We start from the raw sequence: 21,983 nt of genomic DNA, 5'->3' as shown, positions 1-21,983 counted from the left end.
CTGGCAATGAATTCCAGAGCTTAACTATGCACTGAGTGAAAAAGAATTTTCTTCGATTTGTTTTAAATGAGCTACTTGCTAACTTCATGGAGTGCCCTCTGGTCCTTCTATTATCTGAGAGCGTAAATAACTGATTTATATTAATTTGTTTAAGTCCTTTCATGATTTTGTAGACCTCTATCATATCCCCCCTCAGTCGTCTCTTTTCCAAACTGAACAGCCCTAACTTCTTTAGCCTTTCCTCATAGGGCAGCCGTTCTATGCCCCTTATCATTTTGGTCACTTTTCTCTGCATTTTCTCCAGTGCAACTATATCTTTTGAGATGCAGTGACCAGAATTGCACACAGAATTCAAGGTGCGGTCTCACCATGGAGAGATATAGAGGTATTATGATATCCACCATTGTATTTGCCATTCCCTTCCTAATAATTCCTAACATTCTGTTTGCTTTTTTGATTGCCACAGCACATGGACAAATTTCTGACAAATTGGAAATTTTTTCATTTGGAACTAGAGCCACAATCCCCACATGTATGATTAATTTTAAAACCGTAAGAGAGGGTTTCCAGTATTTAGAGGTGTATGTACCCAAAGACTTTAAGTATCTAGTCCCTAAAAATTTTGATAGTCTTATTACTAAAATTAAACAAAACTTTCTAAAATGGTCAGATCTGCCAATCTTGTGGGCTGGCCAAATAAATGTACTTAAAATGGAATTTACTTAAGATGGAAATTTACTTAAGATGGAATAGGCATAAGAGCCCAAGCTCTTATGCCTATTGTTATCTGTAAACTCTGCTGTGTTTTGGAAAAGCAACTCTTGTCTAGAACACTGGAGGAAACAGGTTCGGGACATTGCAGACACTGAACGCTTAAGATATGCATTGAAAAATGAACAAATATAAGGTTATTTGGGGAATGTTTCACCAATATTATGGAACTGAGGTGTAAGAGAAACTCATTAATGTTTTTGTACTTGTAATGGGTGCCTGTAATGTTTTTTGGACCTGTCATGTAAGCCTGTATTGCAATAGTTGTGGTATTGTAATGGGTAATAAAACTAACTAATGATTTAAAGGTCATTAAAAAAAAAATGATAAAGGGGATAGAACATGTCTCCTATGATGAGAGGCTACACAGGCTAGGGTTCTTGGAAGAGAGACAACTGAGAGGGGACATGATAGAAGTTTATAAAATCATCAGTAGGGTGGAATGAAATACTAAAACAAGAGGACCTGCCTTGACACTAACAACCAGCAGATTCAAAACAAAACATAAAAAGTACTTTTTCACTCAGCGTACAATCAAACTGTGGAATCTGTTGCCAGAGAACGTGGCCAAGGTGACTAGCACAGCAGGGTTTAAGAGAAGTTTGGACAAGTTCCAGGAAGAAAGATAACTTAACATATTCTCTTAACATACATTAACATACATTCTCTTCACCCTGATCTGCATACCCTCCTCTTCCAACCTAATAATGCTCTCTGAACTTGATATGCTTATTTCTGATATTGTTCAAATTGTTTTGTTTATTGTTGCACAACTGCTAAGAAAATGTATAACGTTCACATTGTTTTTTCTGTTACACAACTGCTAAGAAAAATGTATATTTTTGTAAACCATTATGATGGCTCTACCGAATGACGGTATATAAAACTCAACAAATAAATAAAATAAATAAATAAATATTATTAGGCAGGTAGATTTTTAAAAGCTATTGCAATTCCTGGGAGTGAGTAAGCGGAATTAGATCTATTTTATGGGATCTGCAAGGCATTCGTGAACTGGATTGGCCACTGTCAGAGAGAAATTGTTGGGCTCGATAGTACCCTGTTACAGAGTCCATCAAGCTAGGGCGAGAGAACATGGTAGAAATCTCATCTTTGTGAGACTTTCCTCACTCCAAATGATGTCAAATCTTCACTGAGATGTACTGTGCTGGTCGTAAGTCTCGCTCTGCATGTAAAACTGGCCCCAGAACCCTAAACCACAACCGAAACCTCACCTCAAGCTATTAGCTGGCCCTCCTATAGTGATATAAATAGTTGAATACTGTGAAGGCCTCCCTAGAGGCTCTCTCTCTCCCCCCCCCTCCAATCACCAAAATGCAATTTGCAATCTTTTATCGCAAATTGCGTTACAGCCATTTCAGGCATATCGTACAGTTTAACGCTAGGGAAAAAGGTGTAGTTATTTCCGGCGTTAAAAATGTGTGATAATGCTCCTCATTTTCACTAATCATGTCCAAACTCCTCCCCGATCCCTCCCCTTTCAAAAATTTGCATTTGTGCAATGCAATACTGTTATTATCGCACCCCCTCTTCATTCACGTCCACTAGACTTGATGGATCCACAGTGTTTATCCCACGCCCCTTTGAAGTCCTTCACAGACCAGAACTGTGAAGGACTTCAAAGGGGCATGGGATAAACACTGTGGATCCATCAAGTCTAGAAGACGTGAATGAAGAGGGGGTGGCTCGCGGGAATGAAGGCTACTACCTGGAGATAATACCCTTATTCAACATACATACACAAGGTTAACGCAACTTCAACATTGCTCTAAGCTTCAACGATAAGAGGAAATGTGGAAAAAAAAAAAGAAGGATTTGCATTCACAAAAAAGCAGGGTGTAGCTTGCTTGTTATGGCGGTTACTACCCCCAAACCAAATAAGCCTGATACTTTACTTTCAATGCATATCTAGCATAGCTCTCTGCTTCAACGGCAGGGGAGAAAGTCTGATACTTCACGCATATCCAACATAGCTCTCTGCTTCAACGGCAGGGGAGAAAGTCTGTTACTTCACTTTCAAAGCATAGCCAGCATAGCTCTCTGCTTCAACGGCAGGGGAGAAAGTCTGATACTTCACTTTCAACGCATAGCCAGCATAGCTCTCTGCTTCAACGGCAGGGGAGAAAGTCAGATACTTCACTTCCAACACATAGCCAGCATAGCTCTCTGCTTCAACGGCAGGGGAGAAAGTCTGATACTTCACGCATATCCAACATAGCTCTCTGCTTCAACGGCAGGGGAGAAAGTCTGTTACTTCACTTTCAAAGCATAGCCAGCATAGCTCTCTGCTTCAACGGCAGGGGAGAAAGTCTGATACTTCACTTTCAACGCATAGCCAGCATAGCTCTCTGCTTCAACGGCAGGGGAGAAAGTCTGATACTTCACTTTCAACGCATAGCCAGCATAGCTCTCTGCTTCAACGGTAGGGGAGAAAGTCTGTTACTTCACTTTCAATGCATAGCCAGCATAGCTCTCTGCTTCAACGGCAGGGGAGAATCTGTTACTTCACTTTCAATGCATAGCCAGCATAGCTCTCTGCTTCAACGGCAGGGGCAATGTAGAAAAGAGTATCTATATATATATAGACAACAACCAACAAGGACTAAATTACGTAGTCGAGTAAACAAAAGCATGGGTGTAGCTTGCTTATTGAGGTGGTTACTACCCCTAACTAAGCTACATATTCAATTAGATGCAGTTCCATCACTGCTCTCTACATTAATGGTGGAGTGGAAGGGAAATAAAACTAAAAGGTACTAAGAGCCAAGCGTAACAAGTAAGAGGAAAAAAAAAAGTGCATAGCTTGCTGGGCAGACTAGATGGGCCGTTTGGTCTTCTTCTGCCGTCATTTCTATGTTTCTATGTTTCATTATGGAGTTAAAGCATGCGTTTTGGCGTTATTGCGGGCTTTATCACCATAACACATTTTAATGAATGACCCTTTAAGCTAGACACTTTCAGAATACACTTGGACCCAGATAAACTGTCCCTCATTCCAGTGTCTTCCAAGCTCTCAGTACCAGGTGCACACACTAAGCTACTCTCCAGCACTTACAAAAGAATATAGAGTGTATTTTTTTCAAATGCTGTGACAGCACTTTAATTTCTTCTTGTCACATCCAGTAAAGATTCACAAAAAGATAGTCTTCCATTTAGAACTGTTTATTGGGGTTTTTTTGTTTGCAGTGTGTTAAGTTTTATGAATGATGTATTTGTATAGGCAAATTTGGCAGACAGCAAATCAAATGAAAAACTGTTTACCTTGAAGCATATCCTCAAGTGTTTGGATCTGCTCCATCTGCTTTTGATTGTAGATTTTCAGCTGACAGTTCTCTATTTCCAGCTATTTGTAAAACAAAGTATGAACAGTTACGTAATTGTGACCATAAGCATTAGAGAGCGTGCCATGGGTCAGGGCAAAAGATCTAGTCAACCATGGCCAATGACCAAAACCAAACTGAAACAAGAAACACTGAGTGACACTGTCTGAAAAAGGTCTCCCAATCTCAGCAGTTCAGATTCCAGTGCATCACAGAAATCATGCATATTTACTAATCAAACCATTTCATATTTACAAATAAAACCACAGCCTTGCAGTGCACCAGACTCATTTTTCACTCTGCCATTTAAAAGGGTCAACCAAGAGTCGATTTGTGTCACAAAAGTGATGCATTCAAGCCTGGTGAGGGAGGGAAGACTCTGTTGCTGCTAGTATTGGGGCGGGGGGGGGGGGGGGTCTCTGCTGGCCACACAGAGGCTGAGGGACAGTCCCAGGACAGATATCTTTCCAGCTCTCAAAGACAGTGAGAGTTCAAGTCACCCAGGCATGCCATCGGGGGGAGGGGCTTTAATTGAAAAAAAAAATGCCAGCCTCCCACATTTCATTGCTGAATGCGATTCCCGTTGATGTTTTAAAACAAGGAATTTGAGTGACTGATTATAAATTAAATTCTCAAACAATTACATCTGAAAAAGGGACATTGGTGGGTCTTGCAAGCTCATGTACAGCAATGGATAATTCTGATGTTGGTCAAATAAAAGTATCTCAGCCTACAAAGAATCCAGTTTCTACAGGATAATACATCTATTAGAACCCTGCACTATATAGCTTAGGATAAGAAACAGCTGCATAAGAACATATTTAATCTCAGAAGGGGGCAAACATGGCATGCTATCTTTAAGTCAAAGGAAACCACACTCTGGATCACTTGGTTTGACCCTGCTGGAAACAGGAGAAAAAGCAGCAGTCCATAATGATGCAGGAAACAAATAGAATTTCATATAGATACAGTTTATGGAGTTATCAGTAGTACTGTGTATGAAAACCATTCCTAGCATGTCATTATCTTCAATTAAATGGTATAATTGGAGATTAAATGAGACTTACCTCCTTCAGTTTGAAAGTTACCCACTCCTTGATTTTTGCTGCTTTTTCTTCAATAACTTTGGCTTCTTGAGCCCTAAGCTGCATCTGGAGGAAATAGGAGATTATTGGGATTACAGAAAATGCTCAGGCATTTATACCCATATTAAACATTCACATCACAAATAGTGCTTAAAGAGCTGTTATTAAAGCAACATGAACTGTAGCCTAGTGAAATGCTGCAAGGGAATCTGCTGTAGGTCAGGTTTCTTGGAAAGCAAGTTTGCTTACCTGTAGACATTTATTTATTTAAAATTGTTCATATACCGCTTTTTCAATAAAATATTGGTCAAATATTGGCCATCATGCGTGGATGATGTCATCCAGCAGCGCCAAGCTCAGTAATGACTTTACTAAGCATGTACAGGAGATCCCGCTCCGTGCCTCATGAACCCCCCCCCCCCCAGTTTCTTCCAAAGCACTTTAGTGAGGTAGTCGACTCTCTAAAGAGGCAGGTGGGTATTAAGAATGGCTAATTCATCATGCTGTCTACAGAGAACCCAATTTACAGGTAAGCAAATTTGCTTTCTCCACTGACAAGCAGGTATGAATTAGCCATTAAACGTGGAGAGTCCCAGTCTAGGGTTGTACTGCAGAAGCACTTACTACAACCCCACCAGGTGGAGAGTCAGCTACTACTGGAAGAACAGGATGCGCAGAGCTGCTAGTCCAAAGTTAACTGTCTCCTCGGGACATCCCGCTGTCCAAACAGCAGCGGGATGTGACGTTGCAAACACATGATCAAACAGCAGCTTCGCATATGTCTTCTACAAAAGTAGCCCTGAGATGAGCCACTAAAGTCACCAATGTTCTCACTTGATGAGTTTTGACAGAGTCTGCAAGCCTGCTAGCATATAAAAGTGCATGATGAGTCTGTGAGCAAATTGGACAGAGTTCGTATGGCAACTACTCTTCCCAATCTATTGGGATCAAAAGAGACAAAAAACTCAGAAGATTGACATCATTACCTATAGCGGTTGAGTCCTCCTTGGGTAATATGCCTGGGCTATCTTACAATCTAATAAGTGAATAATCCATTCTTCTTTATGCACATGAGGTCTTGGAAAGAACACAGGACGCATGATTGCTCGATTAATGTGTGTAACCCCTGAGCTAGTGTCCCATCACGGGACCCCAAACATCACCTCAAATAAAATTTAAAACTGGTAATGCTAGCTTCTGATAGGGATGTGCAGAGGGACGCCATATGTTGCATTCGGGATTCGGATTCGTCGGGGGGGGGGGCGGATACGTTACATTCGGCCGTATGGCGCCCCGATTCGTTAATACGTACATTTCGATTCGTTCCCCCACTAAAATTCAATTAACTACAACCCCCACCCTCCTGACCCCCCCAAGACTTACCAAAACTCCCTGGTGGTCCAGCGAGGGGTCCGGGAGCCATCCCCTGCACTCACACCCTCGGTGCTGGTTTCAAAATGGCACTGATAGTCTTTCACCTACTTTGTCACAGGGGCTACCGGTGCCATTGGTCAGCCCCTGTCACATGGCCATCGGTGCCATCTTGTGCTTCTACCATGTGACAGGGGCTGACCAAAGGCAGTGGTAGCCCCTGTGACATAGTATGGGCAAAGGCTATCGGCGCCATTTTGATTACTGGCAGCCGACGGTCCGAGTGCAGGAGGTCGCTCCCGGACCCCCGCTGGACCACCAGGGACTTTTGGCAAGTCTTGGGGTACCCTCCTGACCCCCACAAGACTTGCCAAAAGTCCAGCGGGGGTCCGGGAGCGACCTCCTGCACTCCGGCCGTCAGATGCCAGTACTCAAAATGGCGCCAATCACCTTTGCCCTCACTATGTCACAGGGGCTGACGGTCGGCCCCTGTGACTTAGTGAGGGCAAAGGCGATCGCCTGCCAATACTCAAAATGGCGCCGTCGGCCCCTGTGACATAGTGAGGGCAAAGGCGAACAGCACCATTTTGAGTACTGGCATCCGACGGCCGGAGTGCAGGTCGCTCCTGGACCCCCACTGGACATGTGGCAAGTCTTGTGGGGGTCAGGAGGGTCCCCCAAGACTTGCCAAAAGTCCCTGGTGGTCCAGCGGAGGTCCGGGAGCGACCTCCTGCACTCGGACCGTCAGCTGCCAGTAATCAAAATGGCGCCGATGGCCTTTGCCCATACTATGTCACAGGGGCTACCGGTGCCATTGGTCAGCCCCTGTCACATGGTAGGAGCACAAGATGGCATCGATGGCCATGTGACGGGGCTGACCAATGGCATCGGTAGCCCCTGTGACATAGTAGGTTAAAGGCTATTTGCGCCATTTTGAAACTGGGAGCGAGGGTGTGAATGCATGGGATGGCTCCCGGACCCCCCGCTGGACCACCAGGGAGTTTTGGTAAGTCTTGGGGGGGGTTCAGTCAGAAGGCGGGGGGGGGTTGTTTAAATTGGTTTCTTTAGGCGGCCGAATAATTCGGCGAAGATTCGTGTATTCGTGGGGAATCGCGATAAGTTTCGCTTCCCCACGAATACAACGAATATGGCCACATCCGTTGCGGACTGCCAATATGAAGGGACCGAATGCACACCCCTAGCTCCTGATATTTAATGAAATGAGATGCCCAAAATTCTCTGCCCAGGGGTGGGGTGGGGTAGGAAGATTATCTTCCAGACCCTGAGCATTGGTTAAGTCTTAATCAAGCATTAAAGGCATCGGGTAAACAGCACTAATAATCACACTAGAAGCTGATGTGGTTTCCAAAAACTTTTACTAATTAAATTTGGAAAACTTGATGCAAATAGATTCCTTATAGCTCTCACGTACTTTAGGATGTAGGATCCCATTGTAAAAGTAGGATCAAGTTGAACCCCTAGGCTTTATACAAGCTCTTTGGGTTGGAGGGAGGTGGTTTATGATATATGAACAACAGGGAGCAACCTTGGTGGCTCAGCCAGAAGAGTTCCAATGTGGAGAGATTCTTTTTAAATTAAAGTCTCATTTGTGTATAATTAATGAAGTTCAGCAAGACTTAGACAAATGAACTTATAAGATACGCATTTCCCAATGTAAAGGCACGTCTGATTTCACTTATGACAGGCTCCAGACCAAGACTCTGTATAATAAAACAACAAGTAGAGCTCTAGTATTGCCTGCCCACTACCCTTCGACCACACTCTGAAGGGATAACCTATATTGCTAACAGAATGTTCTGGGGATTTTTGACCCAGCAGGCTCCTCCTCCTTTGAGTTTCCACTTCAATTGGTACCAGGATTGGGATCTGGCATCATGAGCCTTCATTGGCAACTACCCAGGGTTCTCCCCCCCCCCCCCCCCATTTTATATCTCCCTCCCAACTCAGCAGCCTGGTCATTTCAGCAACTGTTCTCAGCCATGTGTCATGTGCACCATTCTGGAAACCTGCAATCATGGGCCCTAAATCCAGCCTCAAGATGTTAAAATTGCACAATGGCTATAACTCCCTTCTCTTCCACAGGGCCTGTGAACACTGCTTCTGCAGCATCCCAGCTCCAGTCAACCTGGAAAGTGAACCCAGGTCCCACTGAGCAACCAGGAGGTCTGAGTGTGTGGTTTGTTTTCTCCATTCGGATCTAATCTTAGACCTCTTTGTGAACATGCATATCACTGTCCCTCTAAGGAAGATTTTAAGAGCCATTTATGTATTTACTCCAATTTTTCCCTGTCTTTTCATTGTTTGCTCAAGGTGAGATACAACAAGAAGTAAAATCAATTTATGAAACATATTGCGGTTAAAACTATAGCTAAATAATAATAAAAGAAGCTAAAAACAAATACACTAAAATTAAAAAAAAAATTCATCTTACAACAATTCAGCAACATTCATAAATAATACTAATACAATATAGAGTTCAGCAGCTGCGAGTTCAAACTAATCTGGAAAACCTTGTTGAACCTCCTCCCAAGTTTTAGTAGAAGTCTATAAACCATCGAATCAGCTATAGAGACACCTGTCTTTTTCCACAATACTGCATCAGTGTGTGCTTTTTCACATAGTAGCAAAATAACACAGCACAGCAAAAGTTGTCAGATTACCATTACCATAGCAATATCACAGAACCAACAGGCAGTAAGTGCAGCTTCAGTTTGAAAACAGAAAATTGTATCTTCAAGAACTCAAAAGTGTATTACCAGTGTGCTTCATATCATTACCAGACAATTCAAAAAGTTTTAATATAGATTAGACTTTTGGCAAAAGGCTTCTTGGTGCATGTGTATTATTCCTGCCTAAGTGCTTGACTGTGCGTGCTCCTTTCCCAGCAGTGAGCATCTTTACCTGTTTCTCTAGCTGAGCCTCCAGCTTCCGAATCACTTCTTCTTTCTCCTGAATAAGGCAGGTAAGTTCTTGGTATTTCTTGTACAAAGCATTCTCAGATTCACTTGTCTTGACATCAGCCAGTTTCAGTTTTTCTTCCATGACTCTAACCTGAAAGAGTATCCTCATGGTTAGATGTACAGGGGTACATTTTCAGGAGTGAGCGTGTGTGTGTGAGAAAGAGAGAGAGGTGGAGTGAAATGAGGGTGTGAGTGGGCATGAGTATAAGAGTGTGAGAGTATGTGGGAGAATGAGAGGAGTATGAGTGAGCATCTGTGTGAGAATGAGCATGTATGTGTGAAAGAAAACATGTATTTAAGAGGGTGTTTATGCTCGCTAATCCACGACAATCTTACGGGTTTGAAAAAGAAAAGTTCTCATGTATAGTGGGGGATAATCAGAGAGAGAGAGTGTGTGTGTGTGTGTGCTGAGTAAGTGCGTGAGTTGTGCACAGAGGGGAATGTTAGTGTGTAAAGGAAGTGAAAGTGTGTGAAGTGGAAAAAGGAAGGGAGAATGAGAGGAGTGATGAGCTAGGAGCAGGGAAAGTGGGCAAGGATGAGTGGCCTATTGCATTATGGTTTGGGCTTCTGCTTTTGGGGGGATTTTAATTTGGCAATTTGCATTTCCAGAAAGGTGCAACTGCTGCTATTCATGGCAACAATCACAGACACCACTGTGTTGCTGCAAGTTTTGGCAGCTGAAAGACTGCATGAGCTTCTTATGATTTGTGGATTGCCAAATTAAAATCCCCTGCTAGGGTGCATTTTTACAGGGCTCCTGGGGGAATTCTACACCTTAAAAATTCTTCATCTTTGGGGTGGCAAGTGCTGAATACTTGATTCAGGTATTTTGCTCTTTTGCCTCAGTTGGGGCTTGGGATGCAGCATTAACAAGCTCCAGAGGGAAGGAATAATGGTCCAACTGAGCTAGAAGCACAAAGCAGAAGGAAGAAGTTGCCAGGTGAAAAGCCCCCCCCAAAAAACCTATTTTTAAAAATAGGAAGGATAACTTTCAAACAACTCTGTGTGGTGGCATATACGTGTACATATTGCCACGGGTAAATTTATAATAGTATTTTATAAACCACACGTGTCATGTGCATATTATAAAATACAACATATGCACATATACGTGCTTACGCACGAAGGCATGCAATTTCATTGCTTTGAATGCGCATTCTTTTCCTATCTATTTTAAAAATACTTGCGTGTATATTTTATGCATGAAAATAAAGTAGGATTTACTTGCGTAAAACAGTTTATGTATATTTTAAAATATACACCTGTAATTTAAATTATCAGTTTACCAGTTACTCCACCAGTTTGCCCAGTCCTTCTCCAGGTCATCAAGATCCTCCTGAGTCTTTAGCCCGAACTCCCCCCAGTTCACGTAACCCATCCACTCAGCCAATAATAAACAAGTCGGATATCAATTACACAGGATAATTAGTAGGTATAAAATTACAAGAGTAAGTTGCCAAAGGTATGCGCATGTCTTTTAAAATAGCAACTTACATGCGTAATTGTTAGCCGCATCCCAGAATGCCCTCTTTTTATGTGCTTATATGTGTGCACGAAACAAAAAGTATATGCGTATTTTTCACTTTTATAAAATGATGGATTGCTCGAGTACAGGCTGCTTACAGATGTATTTGGTTAGAATTTAGTTTTATAATAAGTTATCCAGTTATAATTTAGTCTGATAAGTTAAGGGCATTCTGAGGACATAACGGTGAGGAGTTAAATTAGCCGGATAAGTTATCTGGATAACTCTTGTCGGCCCATAGACCTGTCCTAAAGTTAGCTGGAAAGGTCTGCGCTGCTGAACATATAGGCTAAGTTAGCCAAATAAGTTTATCCAGCTAGCTAGCCGAGCCGCACAGTGGCTGCATATGAACCTGAGCGTACAGAGTTTTGCAGAATTTTATTATATTATACACGCAGGAGTAGATTTTAAAAGCCCTGCGCGCGCCGGCGCGCCTATTTCGCGTAGGCCGCCGGCGCGCGCAAAGCCCCGGGACGCGCGTAAGTCCCGGGGCTTGCTAAAATGGGCGGTCGGGGGGCGTGTCTATGGTCCGGGGCGGTCCGGGGGCGTGGCCGAGTGCCCCGACACAGTGGCTTGTGTTGGGGCCTGGCCAACCGGCAGGTGTAACTCCATGGAACAAGGTAGGGGGGGATTTCGGTAGGGCCGAGGGGGTGGGTTAGATAGAGGAAGGGAGGGAAAGGTGTGTGTGGGGGGGGGGGGACGACAAAAAAAAGGTTCCCTCCGAGGCCGCTCCGATTTTGGAGCGGCCTTGGAGGGAACCGAAGCAGGCTGCACGGCTCGGCGCGCGCAGGCTGCCGATTTTGTGCAGCCTTACGCACGCTGACCCCGGATTTTGTTCGCGCAACTGGCGCGAACAAAAGTACGCGCGCGCGTATTTTTTTAAAATCTGCCCCACAATGTCCAATAATCAGTTAGGCAGCAAGCGGACAAATTATCCGGCTAAAGTTAGCCGGATAACTTCAAAACCCATGTCTGAATAGAAATGGTTAGGTTTTAAAGTTATTCAGCCTCACGTAGCTGGATAATATGAGATTTAATTACTATATTCAAAAGAATATGGTCTGTTAAGTCATGATGGCCATTAAAAAAAAAAAAATAAATTTGCATGCAGTCCTCCCAATGCAATTCCAGCCACACATTCAAAATATATAAAAAAATATATATATATATCCCTGGCTGAGTCCAAGATTTCCAATTGTTATTTTAAAAATATGAGTTTCGCTTTCAGTGCTGGCCTCATCTTCCTAGGTAAATCTGTGATCCTGGTGCTAGAAACAGTGACCCCGGCACTGAATGAGGTACTGTGTGGGTGGGAAGGGAGGAAGGCATGAGATTTACCGGGGAGGGGAGCAGGGGGAATGGGAGGCTGGTGCCCAAAGTGAAACTAACATTTTTAAAATAATAATTGAAGGGGGAGGGGGGGGGGTTGGGAGGGGGGTTCCTTGGCAAGCAAAGTGCTTTTTTTTAATACTGTGGAGGGGGCTGGGAATCGGGCTGGAAGGCTTTTTTTTTTTTTTTTAAATGGTTGTTGCCACTTAACCGACTCTCGGGCCGATACAGTAAAAATCGCGGGAGAGCGAGCGAGTGCCCGCTCTCCCAGCGCGCACACAGGCCACTCTCTTGTGCGCGCGATAGAGTAATTTAATTTATTTAAATTAGGGCCGGCGGTAAAAAGAAGCACTAGGGACACTAGCGCGTCCCTAGCGCAGCGGGTTTGACAGCCGACGCTCAATTTTGCTAGCTTCGGTTCTCGAGCCCGCTGACAGCCACGGGTTCGGAAACCGGATGCCGGCAAAATTGAGTGTCTAGTTTTCAACCCACGAGCCTATTTCAAATTTTTTTCTTTTTTTTTTTCTTTTACTTTTTTTTAACTTTCGGGACCTCCAACTTAATATTGCCATGATATTAAGTGGGAGGGTGTACAGAAAAGCAGTTTTTAATGCTTTTCTGTGCACTTCCCCGGTGCCGGCAGAAATTAACGCAAATTTCTTAAAGTAAAATGTGCGGCTTGGCTGCACATTTTACTTACTGAATCGTGCGGGAATACCTAATAGGGCCATTAACATGCATTTGCATGTTGTGGGCGCTATTAGGTTGGGGGGGGGGGGTTGGACGCGCGTTTTCGACATGCTATTACCCCTTACTGAATAAGGAGTAAAGCTAGCACAGAGCACACTGTACTGTATCGGCCTGTATAGTCTTTAGCATGTAGCTGATTAAGTCAATTATCTAGCCACATGTCCTAATTTAGCCAAGTACATAGTGATATTGGCTAAATAAGTCAGATAGATAACTTTACCCTATCCTGAAATGACCCCAGAACACTGCCTTTCAATCCGGTAAAATTATAGCTGAATGACTATTTATCTGGTTATAATTTAGCCAGATATGTGCCCCAGATATTCATGTCGGCATTTAGCAGGAAAACTCAGAAGTTATCCAGCCAAATGCCTTTGAATATGAACCTGAGAATTTTTAAATTGTGTGTGCAGAATTCTAAATTTTTTGGACAGAATTCCCCCAGGAGTAAATATCAGAAGTGAAACTAAATGTTATACAAAAAGTTATTAAAAGGCTGGAACAAGAAATTGATTAGTGTATAAATTTAATGGTGTCTCAGTTAAAAAGCAGCTCTGAATCTATTAGAAAAGATGAACTGGCTAAAACTGTGATGGGAAATTTAATTTTTTAGTAAAGCACTTTAATAAATCTGCTGTTGTTACAATAATTAGGAAAATCTTTTACAGAGGCAGAACAAGCCTCTAAAAGCAATTGGGCTAATTTTTTTTTAGAATTGGTTTAGCTGAAGGGGTTGAAAATGAAATAACTGGAAATCCAAGTGGCAAGATTAGTACTCGTCACAAATTTTAGATCATGAATTTGAAAATCCATTTGAGTTGATAAGGTTTACAAAGTAAAATAGAAGAAACTGTGTACTCCAAGAACAAAAGTATTAATCAGCAATCTGAAAGAAATAAAAAAAATAAAAAAAAAGATTCAGCTTGGATTTTCACAGGACAAAGAATTGGTGATGACTTTGGTGTAAGCCCCTCCTCTTTTGTTCACCAGGTCAGGTGTGCACATTTTTAATGGCAATCTCTGTAAAGCAATATAAGCTGGATATAATGGGGTAAGTTTGTAACAGCCCGCAGACAATAAAGGCAATTACCCACATACTTTACACTATAGGGAGAGTGCACTCATTCCCTTTACAAATTATCCCACCAACACTACCTGCACACAGTTACACCTGCTGATTTGCACACAGAATTGTTTTGGGAAAAGTATCATGCATACTTTGGAAAATGCAAAACTATGTGCACAATTGCAAACCCCTCTCCATCCCAATCCCCGGGAACACCTCTGCTCGCTGCGGGTAAACTTTACACACACACACACACTCACACAGGACAAATGCGCTTACGGGGCAGTCAAGTTTGTAAAAGGCCATGTCCCCAGGTAAAGCACTGGTTTACTTGTGGAGGAAAATAAGTTTTGAAAATCATCCTCCCTGCAAGCCATTTTCAAAGTGATATTTACATGATTAAAAAAGCATTTTACCCACATAAATCCAACTGTTTGAAAGTGGCCTAACCCTCCAGGCGGGGAAAAGTGCATGCATTGCTCCAAACTGCTTTTGGCCACATCAAGAGGAGCTGTTCCCGGGGCCATCTTCATTTTGGGGGGAGGGGTATTTTCAAACCTTCCTGCGTTAAAAGAGGCTGCGAGGGGCCGAGCGAATTTGTAGCCCTGGCAGGTTTCAAAGTAAAAATGTGTGTGTTGGCGTTTGCTTTGAGAATTGGTGCAAAGCCTGTGGGGAAAGGAGGTAGGTGGAATCTTTGTCCCAGTGTGGACAGTCTGAAAACTCCCCTAAAGTATTTAAGGCTATGGCAGCGCTGGGCATTTGAATACTTTTGTAATGTTTTATGGCTGTGAGTGTTGTCTCTTATTTTATGGCTGTAATGCTGTTATCCACTTACTTTAGTGGATAAGGGGAATATAAATATTTTAAAATAAATGAAAGCAAACAAGTAGCAAGTGGATATCCATCTAGAATTAAAGCCAGTAAGGATAATGCTAAAAATGTCTAGAGAATAGGAAGATACTAAAACTCTTATGAGCCGCTGAGCTGCTGAAGAAGGGAAAATGCTAGAAATGCGGAAGACGGGTATAAAAATGAGAGGAATAAATGAATGAAGGCTCACGGCCCCATAGCCCAAAAGAGGCTGGTTCTGCTGGGTCAAGGAAGAAAAATGTCCTCATCTTGCTTGGCCCATTTGGTCAGGAAAACACATTTCTGCCTCCCAAATTCCATTGACCACCTTCATCTATATCCACCCCATAAACTTCGGCACGCTTCAGAGGGTCGCAGGCCTGTAGGCTGAGGGCCAGCAGGTGGAAGCGAGTCTTGGCCACTAGGGCTTACTTAGCAGCTCAGCTGTTGTGCAGTGACAGGGAAAATGATGTTAAGAGATGAGATTCTTTCATCCACGGAATACCACGCTTTGGGTTCTCAGATGCAGCACATTTCAACTGTAACCCCACCCCAGTGTGTCTATCCTGCACGGATGGGGCCATAACAGTATTTGTTACTCAGGGGGGCTGTAACCTCTTGCTGGCTAGTTCTTCCACATTTCCCTCTTACTCCCAGGGCTGTATTCAAAATTGCAGCAACACAGAATTTTCTTCTCAATTTCTTACAGTCTCTTCCCTCTATCTGTGCAGGACTCACTTATATCATGGACAGGGAAAACATCTTGGATTAAGACAATGTTACACTCGGGTGGTTTTAGTGTGCCCTTGGGTCTCGTCCGATCCCAGACGGATCCGAGACTGAACCGAGGGCTGACGGCGTGTTCCAGCATGGCTGAAGGTCTGACCCTCTGCCAGGCCTGCAAGCTCCCATGGCCAACAACAGATGATGTTGGAATGTGAATGGTCCTCCGACCATTCCAAGCCCTTTCGGACCTGATGCATTGAACAGCATGGAGCAGCAGGCATGGCCTGAGGTCGAGGGCAGACGGACCTTGACACGAAGACAGGACAGCAGGATCAATGCAACGGCATCGCGGACGAAGACACAACAGCAGGATCGATGCAACGGCATCGCGGACGAAGACATGACAGCAGGATCGATGCAACGGCATCGCGGACGAAGACACGACAGCAGGATCGATGCAACGGCATCGCAGACAAAGACTTGACACCAAAGCTGATGCGAAGACATCACGGACCAGTGGTCGATGCGACGGCATCCCGAACCAGGGTCAATGCAACGACATCAGGAACAAGACATGATACCAAGAGTGATGCAATGGCATCCAAGATAAGTCGAGGAACTGACAAAGTCCAAATGAGACGAGAAGCTGGGCGGAAGAACATTGACACGTCTCTCAGGGCGCCCTACTCAGCCCACCCGCGGGACTGAGTTGTGGACCACCCTGTCCCACTGCGCGCCCTACACAGCCCGAGGAGGCTGGTCACGGACCACGCTGGGAGTGGGACAAGCTCAGGAGAGGATCCAGTCGAAGCAGAACTCCAACGACGAAGCCAGTGTCGTCCAAAGCTCCACCTACAGCTGGCAGGACAAGACGGCTCAGGAGCACAGGACACTTGTCCACCTGCAGGCTAATCCAACTCGGGCAAGACATTATCCGAGGGACCCCCGGCCTAACAGGCACCGGAAGGCTCAAGAGCGCTGAAGACGAAGACACAGGAGCAGGACATCAAGGAACCAGGAACATCAGGAAACAGAAGATCAAAGCAAGACACCAGGACACCTGGACAGAGACCTCAGGCAACGAAGACATAACTTGACATGGCATGACAACACGAACTCCATGGAGAAGACGAAGAAGACCTGACGGAGCTCTGGCAGGCAGGAGCCTCCAGAGTGAAGCAACTCCGATGCAAGGCCAAGACTGACTGACGGAGCAGCCCTTTTATAGGGCTGAAGCAGGAAGTCCACTCCCTAGGTGGGGCCAGCACACTTCCTGTGCCTGGCCCTTTAAATCTTGCAGAGAGGCATGCGCCGGCACCTAAGGAGCAGGAAGCAGGGCTGTGCAGGACCGTGGACAGCGGCCTGCACAGCGTCTGTGTGTAGAGACGCAGGACTGGGCCTGAGGAGCAGGCCCAAAGACGGCAGCGGCTCCAGCCGCTGCAGGAGGCCCCGGGGGCAGCTCCAGCCGCTACTCGAGCCCAGGGCTTGCGGCCTCCATGCCACAAAGATCAGCTGACGTTGGCAGTGGTCCCGGGCCACGAAGAGAGGCAGAAAGTCCGTGGCTCCGGCCGCGTTGAAGAGGACGATCCGAGGCAGCCTCCGGGCTGCGTGGTGAAACAAGTCCACGGCTCCAGCCGCACCGGGAGGCCTGACGATGGCGGCACTAGCCGCGTCGGGTGAAGAAAGCAGTGTGGGTAAGAGAGCCTGCTCGCGGGGAAACCCGCGGGCAGCGATCATAACAGACAAATGGAGCTCCCAGATGGATAGGGTCTTTTAGGATTGTCAAAACCCCTTCCAAAACTGATAAAATTGTTAACTCTCTATGGCAGAGAGAGTAACTCTTCTCTCTCTCCCCCCAGGGTGTTGAAACACTGGATGGGGACCCCAGTGATGTTTGCTTTCCTTTATACACAATTAGCAGATCTAGGATCTCTATAGCTCTTACACAGTCTCTTTGTTTCTTCTTGGATCCTTGATGGGAAGGATCCCCGTGAAACAAGCAGTTCTCTTGCTTCAGACAGGAAGGAAGAGCAGCCCAAACTTCCTCCTGGATCTTCTAACAAAATGCTTTCTTTTCCCCAAAATTATATTCACATTGGAATGCCACCTCACAATGGGTCACCACCACTTCAGGGGAAGGTCTTCTCTATCTCTGGGCATCCCAGACCCAGGGCATCCCAATCCCTGTGCCCAAGAAAGGCCCTGGTGTCCAGTGAGGCTCCTACCACTTAAAATCTTAAAACCTGAAAAAATAGACCAAGAGGGATAATCCTAATCAACCAGTGAGTGGATAAGGAACCCCTCCCGACCCTCGTCAGGACCACCAAGGAGGGCTTGCCTGGCTCCTCTAAGTGGGCCTGAAAAGACAACTTAAGCAAAACACTCCTCTCTGCCTCTGAACTCTTTGCAAACCTAAAGGAACTGCCTCCCAAGCTCTCTCTCGAGAGCTGCTAAATAGACTCTCAGGCGGATGGCTATTCCAGACCTCACAAAGGGAGGAGCCGAATTTGAATGGTAACTTCGATTTCTCACTAATCTGCACTCTCACTGATTAAACAAAAGGGTTACCCAGGTCTTACTGGTGACGTGACCATAGGGTCTGTCACACAACTAAAGTCTGACTTTTACTAATACTCTGTAGTACTACAATGGCACTCATGCAACATGCATATAGTATATCCTATAAGCTCCAGAAGGAGGCTGTCTTTGACACAATGCAAGTTTTAAGAAGAATACTAGGAGTGAATTTGAGAAATTGAAATATTTCCTAGCGTATCCTGTCTTACAAGTGAGGTTCATGCCTGTCAAGGAATGCACAAAATAAACCTATTTGGAGACACTACCCCACAAAGAAACTATGTTTTAAGGTATTTCCCATGTTTGAGATACTCAGTCACAAAATCAGTGAGACCCAGGAGATCCAGCCTTCCTTATAACACTTCTCAGAGGCCTCCGTCCATTGCACAGGTCCTGAGATGGGATAGGGGGCAGTGTCCTATCGTGGATTGGGAACTGGTTAAAAAACAGAAAAAAAGAGAGTAGGGCTAATGGTAAATTTTCTCAGTGCTCTAGGGATCTGTTCTGGGACCAGTGCTTTTTAATATATTTATAAATGACCTGGAAATGGGAACAACAAATGAGGTAATCAAATTTGCTGATGATACAAAATTGTTAAATTACAAGAGGATTGTGAGAAATGTAAGAGGACTTTCAATACTGGAAGACTGGGCATGCAAATGTCAAATGTGGACAAGTGCAAAGTGATTGTTGGTGTTTGAGGTAGTTGTGGGTGGATCCTTGGGCCGGTGGCAGATGACCACGCCCCCGAGGAAAGATCCCGAGAGGGACCACCGGTCAGGCTCAGAGTATGGAGACAGACACACACTAGTTCTTTTATTAAACAGTATATTGAACCACCAGAGGTGCAATAGTGAGCTGGAAGTACCTGGCAGGGCTGTAGTCCCTCAGGTACTGGAACAGTGATCCTGGATAACTGAGCTGTAGAGAAACTGAATATAGTGAGTAGGCAGAGTATGCAGAGTTCAGGAACAGAGCCTAGATGGTAACACTCACACAATAGTCTCTAGAAGTAGTCCAGGTGTTGGAATAGGTTAGGCCCTCAAGGAGTGAGTACCTGGTTCCAGGGAAAGCTCTGAGAGAGAGATGATAACTCACTGGTGTAGTAGGCAGTGATGACTTCCAGGCAGAAAGAGTATTCAGCAACCAGTCTGGGAACGTGGGCCCTCGAGGAGCGAGTGCCGGTTCCTGACTGTGACCTGAAAAACAAAGAGAGAGCGAGGCCCCCGAGGAGCGGGTACCCCTGGTAAGTCCGAGGAGGCAGAGTAGCTTAGGTAGAGTAACCCTTGCTAACTCCTATACAACTTCTTGCTAACTCGATTAGTTAGCGATTTCTAAGACCTTATATATCTGGTACTGATGACGTCATTTCAGGGAGATGCCCCTGAGGTTCGCGCCACTGCCGGTACATTAGTCGGGGGCGCGCCATGCGCGCGCCCTTAGGCCCTTGTGAATCATGGTGGATCGCAGTGTCAAGCCGATCCGGGAACGCTGGAGGAGGAAGACAGCAGAGAGATGCCGCGGTGGCCAACCTTCCACTTGAGCAAGAGGGAGTCGCCAAACAGGTGAGGTGGGCGTAGTGGAGACATCGGGCAGCGATGGTCGCAACAGTGATGCACGTAGGGAAGAGTAACCCACATTATAGCTACACAGTGCAAAGTTCCAAATTAGGAGTCACCATTCAGGAAAAGGGTCTAGGTGTCATAGTTGATAACATGTTGAAATCTTTTTCTCAGTGTGCAGCAGCAGCAGCAGCCAAGAAAGCAAATAAGATGCTAGGGATTATTAGGAAAGGAATGGAGAATAAAACAGAGAATATATCACAATGCCTCTGTATCGCTCCATAATGCAACCTCATCTTGTGTATTGTGCGCAGTTTTGGTCACCACATCTTAAAAAAGGTATAGAAGAATTAGAAGAGGTGCAAAGAAGGGCAATCAAAATGATAAAGGGGATGGAATGATTCCCCTATGAGGAAAGGCCAAAGAGGTTAGGACTCTGCAGCTTGGAGAAAAAAAATGGCTGAGGGGAGATTTATTTCATAGCATTTCTTACCTGCCCCTCCAAACAAACAAACATAAAATACAATTAGCAAAATGACTAAAAAGATAAAAAACAAAATTATAGTCAGACAAAAATAACAAAAGCGGTTCAAATGCGGATCTCTGGAATGCCTCAGAACAGGTGGGTTTTTAATAGTTTCCTACACTGTCTTGTGTGAGCTGGAGGGATAGAGGGAGAGAACTCCAAGTGTGGGATCAAAGATGGAAAAGGAGGCTTGTCTGGCAACCTTGGGAGAAGGAATGTCTAACAAGTGCTGGCTGGAGGATCGAGGGATGCATCCAAAGGGTGAAGGTAAGCCAGGGAGATGAGACATGAGAAAGGAGATTATGAATGATAACTGCAGTTTTATATGTGATACACCATGTAATTGGTAACCAGTGTAAATCCTTCAGTATTGGGGTGATATGGTCTTGGATAGGTGCACCAATCTATAGATGGGCGGCAGAGTTTTGAATTATTTGTAATTAGGGATGTGAATCATTTTTTGACGATTTAAAACAATCGTCAGATATATTTTAAATCGTCAAAAATCGTTAGAGCCGCGATACAATAACAATTCCCCCGATTTATCGTCAAAAAATCGTAAATCGGGGGAGGGGGAGGGTGGGAAAACCGGCACACCAAAACAACCCTAAAACCCACCCCGACCCTTTAAAACAAATCCCCCACCCTCCCGAACCCCCCCCCCCCAAAATGTTTTAAATTACCTGGGGTCCAGTGGGGGGGGGGGGGGTTGTCCCGGCGCGATCTCCCGTGATCTCCCGCTCTCGGGCCACAGCTGCATTAATAGAAATGGCGCCGGTGGCCCTTTGCCCTTACCATATGACAGGGCAAAGGTAGCGCCGGCGCCATTTTGGTTCCTGTCGCCTGACGTCACGAGTGCAGGAGATTGCTCCCGGACCCCCGCTGGACCCCCAGGGACTTTTGGCCAGCTTGGGGAGGCCTCCTGACCCCCACAAGACTTGCCAAAAGTCCAGCGGGGGTCCGAGAGCGACCTCCTGCACTCGCGCCGTATTGCCAATATTCAAAATGGCGCCGGCGCTACCTTTGCCCTCACTATTTCATACGACTTTTTACGATTTTTAAAAAAACAAAACATGACGATCAGATTTCCCTCCCCCCCCAGCCAAAATCGATCGTTAAGACGATTGATCACACGATTCACATCCCTATTTGTAATGGTCACAGGGAATGTTGAAAACCGGAGTATAGGGAATTACAATAATCAATGGAGGGGTAAATCAGAGATTGGAGAACGGTCTGAAAGTTTATGGGTTCTAGGATGGGCGTTAAGCGACTCAGCATTCTTAATTTGAAAAAGGATGTGAGGAAACCGTAGAGAGCACTCAGCCTGGATTACATTCAGATTACGAACTGTATGTGGAAGGAAGGTAGTGGATCCTGCAATTTGAAAAGAGTCAGAGATAGTAAAAGCAAGTTGCAGCTGAAGACAAGGGCCTCTGTTTTGTTGAGGTTGACAGAATTTGTTATATAGCCAAGAATTAATAGAGGTGAGACAGAGAGATGTGAATTGGACAATGGCAGATC

General features: G+C 44.9%; 1 protein-coding gene across 2 annotated transcripts in view; it reads right to left on the bottom strand.

The window, feature by feature from the left end:
- The window catches only part of PLEKHH1 (pleckstrin homology, MyTH4 and FERM domain containing H1), a 302,331-nt gene that overhangs the window by 156,832 nt on the left and 123,516 nt on the right, over positions 1-21,983 (bottom strand). For both annotated transcript variants that reach the window (XM_029598848.1, XM_029598847.1), the window contains exons 4-6: positions 9,491-9,640; positions 5,180-5,263; positions 4,054-4,135 (exon numbers count right to left, since the gene is read on the bottom strand). In XM_029598848.1, the coding sequence (XP_029454708.1) occupies positions 4,054-4,135; positions 5,180-5,263; positions 9,491-9,640 (316 nt within the window). The remainder of the gene's footprint in view (positions 1-4,053; positions 4,136-5,179; positions 5,264-9,490; positions 9,641-21,983) is intronic.

This window comes from Rhinatrema bivittatum, chromosome 4, assembly GCF_901001135.1.
Source record: "Rhinatrema bivittatum chromosome 4, aRhiBiv1.1, whole genome shotgun sequence".
Lineage (NCBI taxonomy): Eukaryota > Metazoa > Chordata > Amphibia > Gymnophiona > Rhinatrematidae > Rhinatrema > Rhinatrema bivittatum.
The sequence above is the reverse complement of the archived record's forward strand: the minus strand, read 5'-3'. Positions and strand labels throughout refer to the sequence as shown.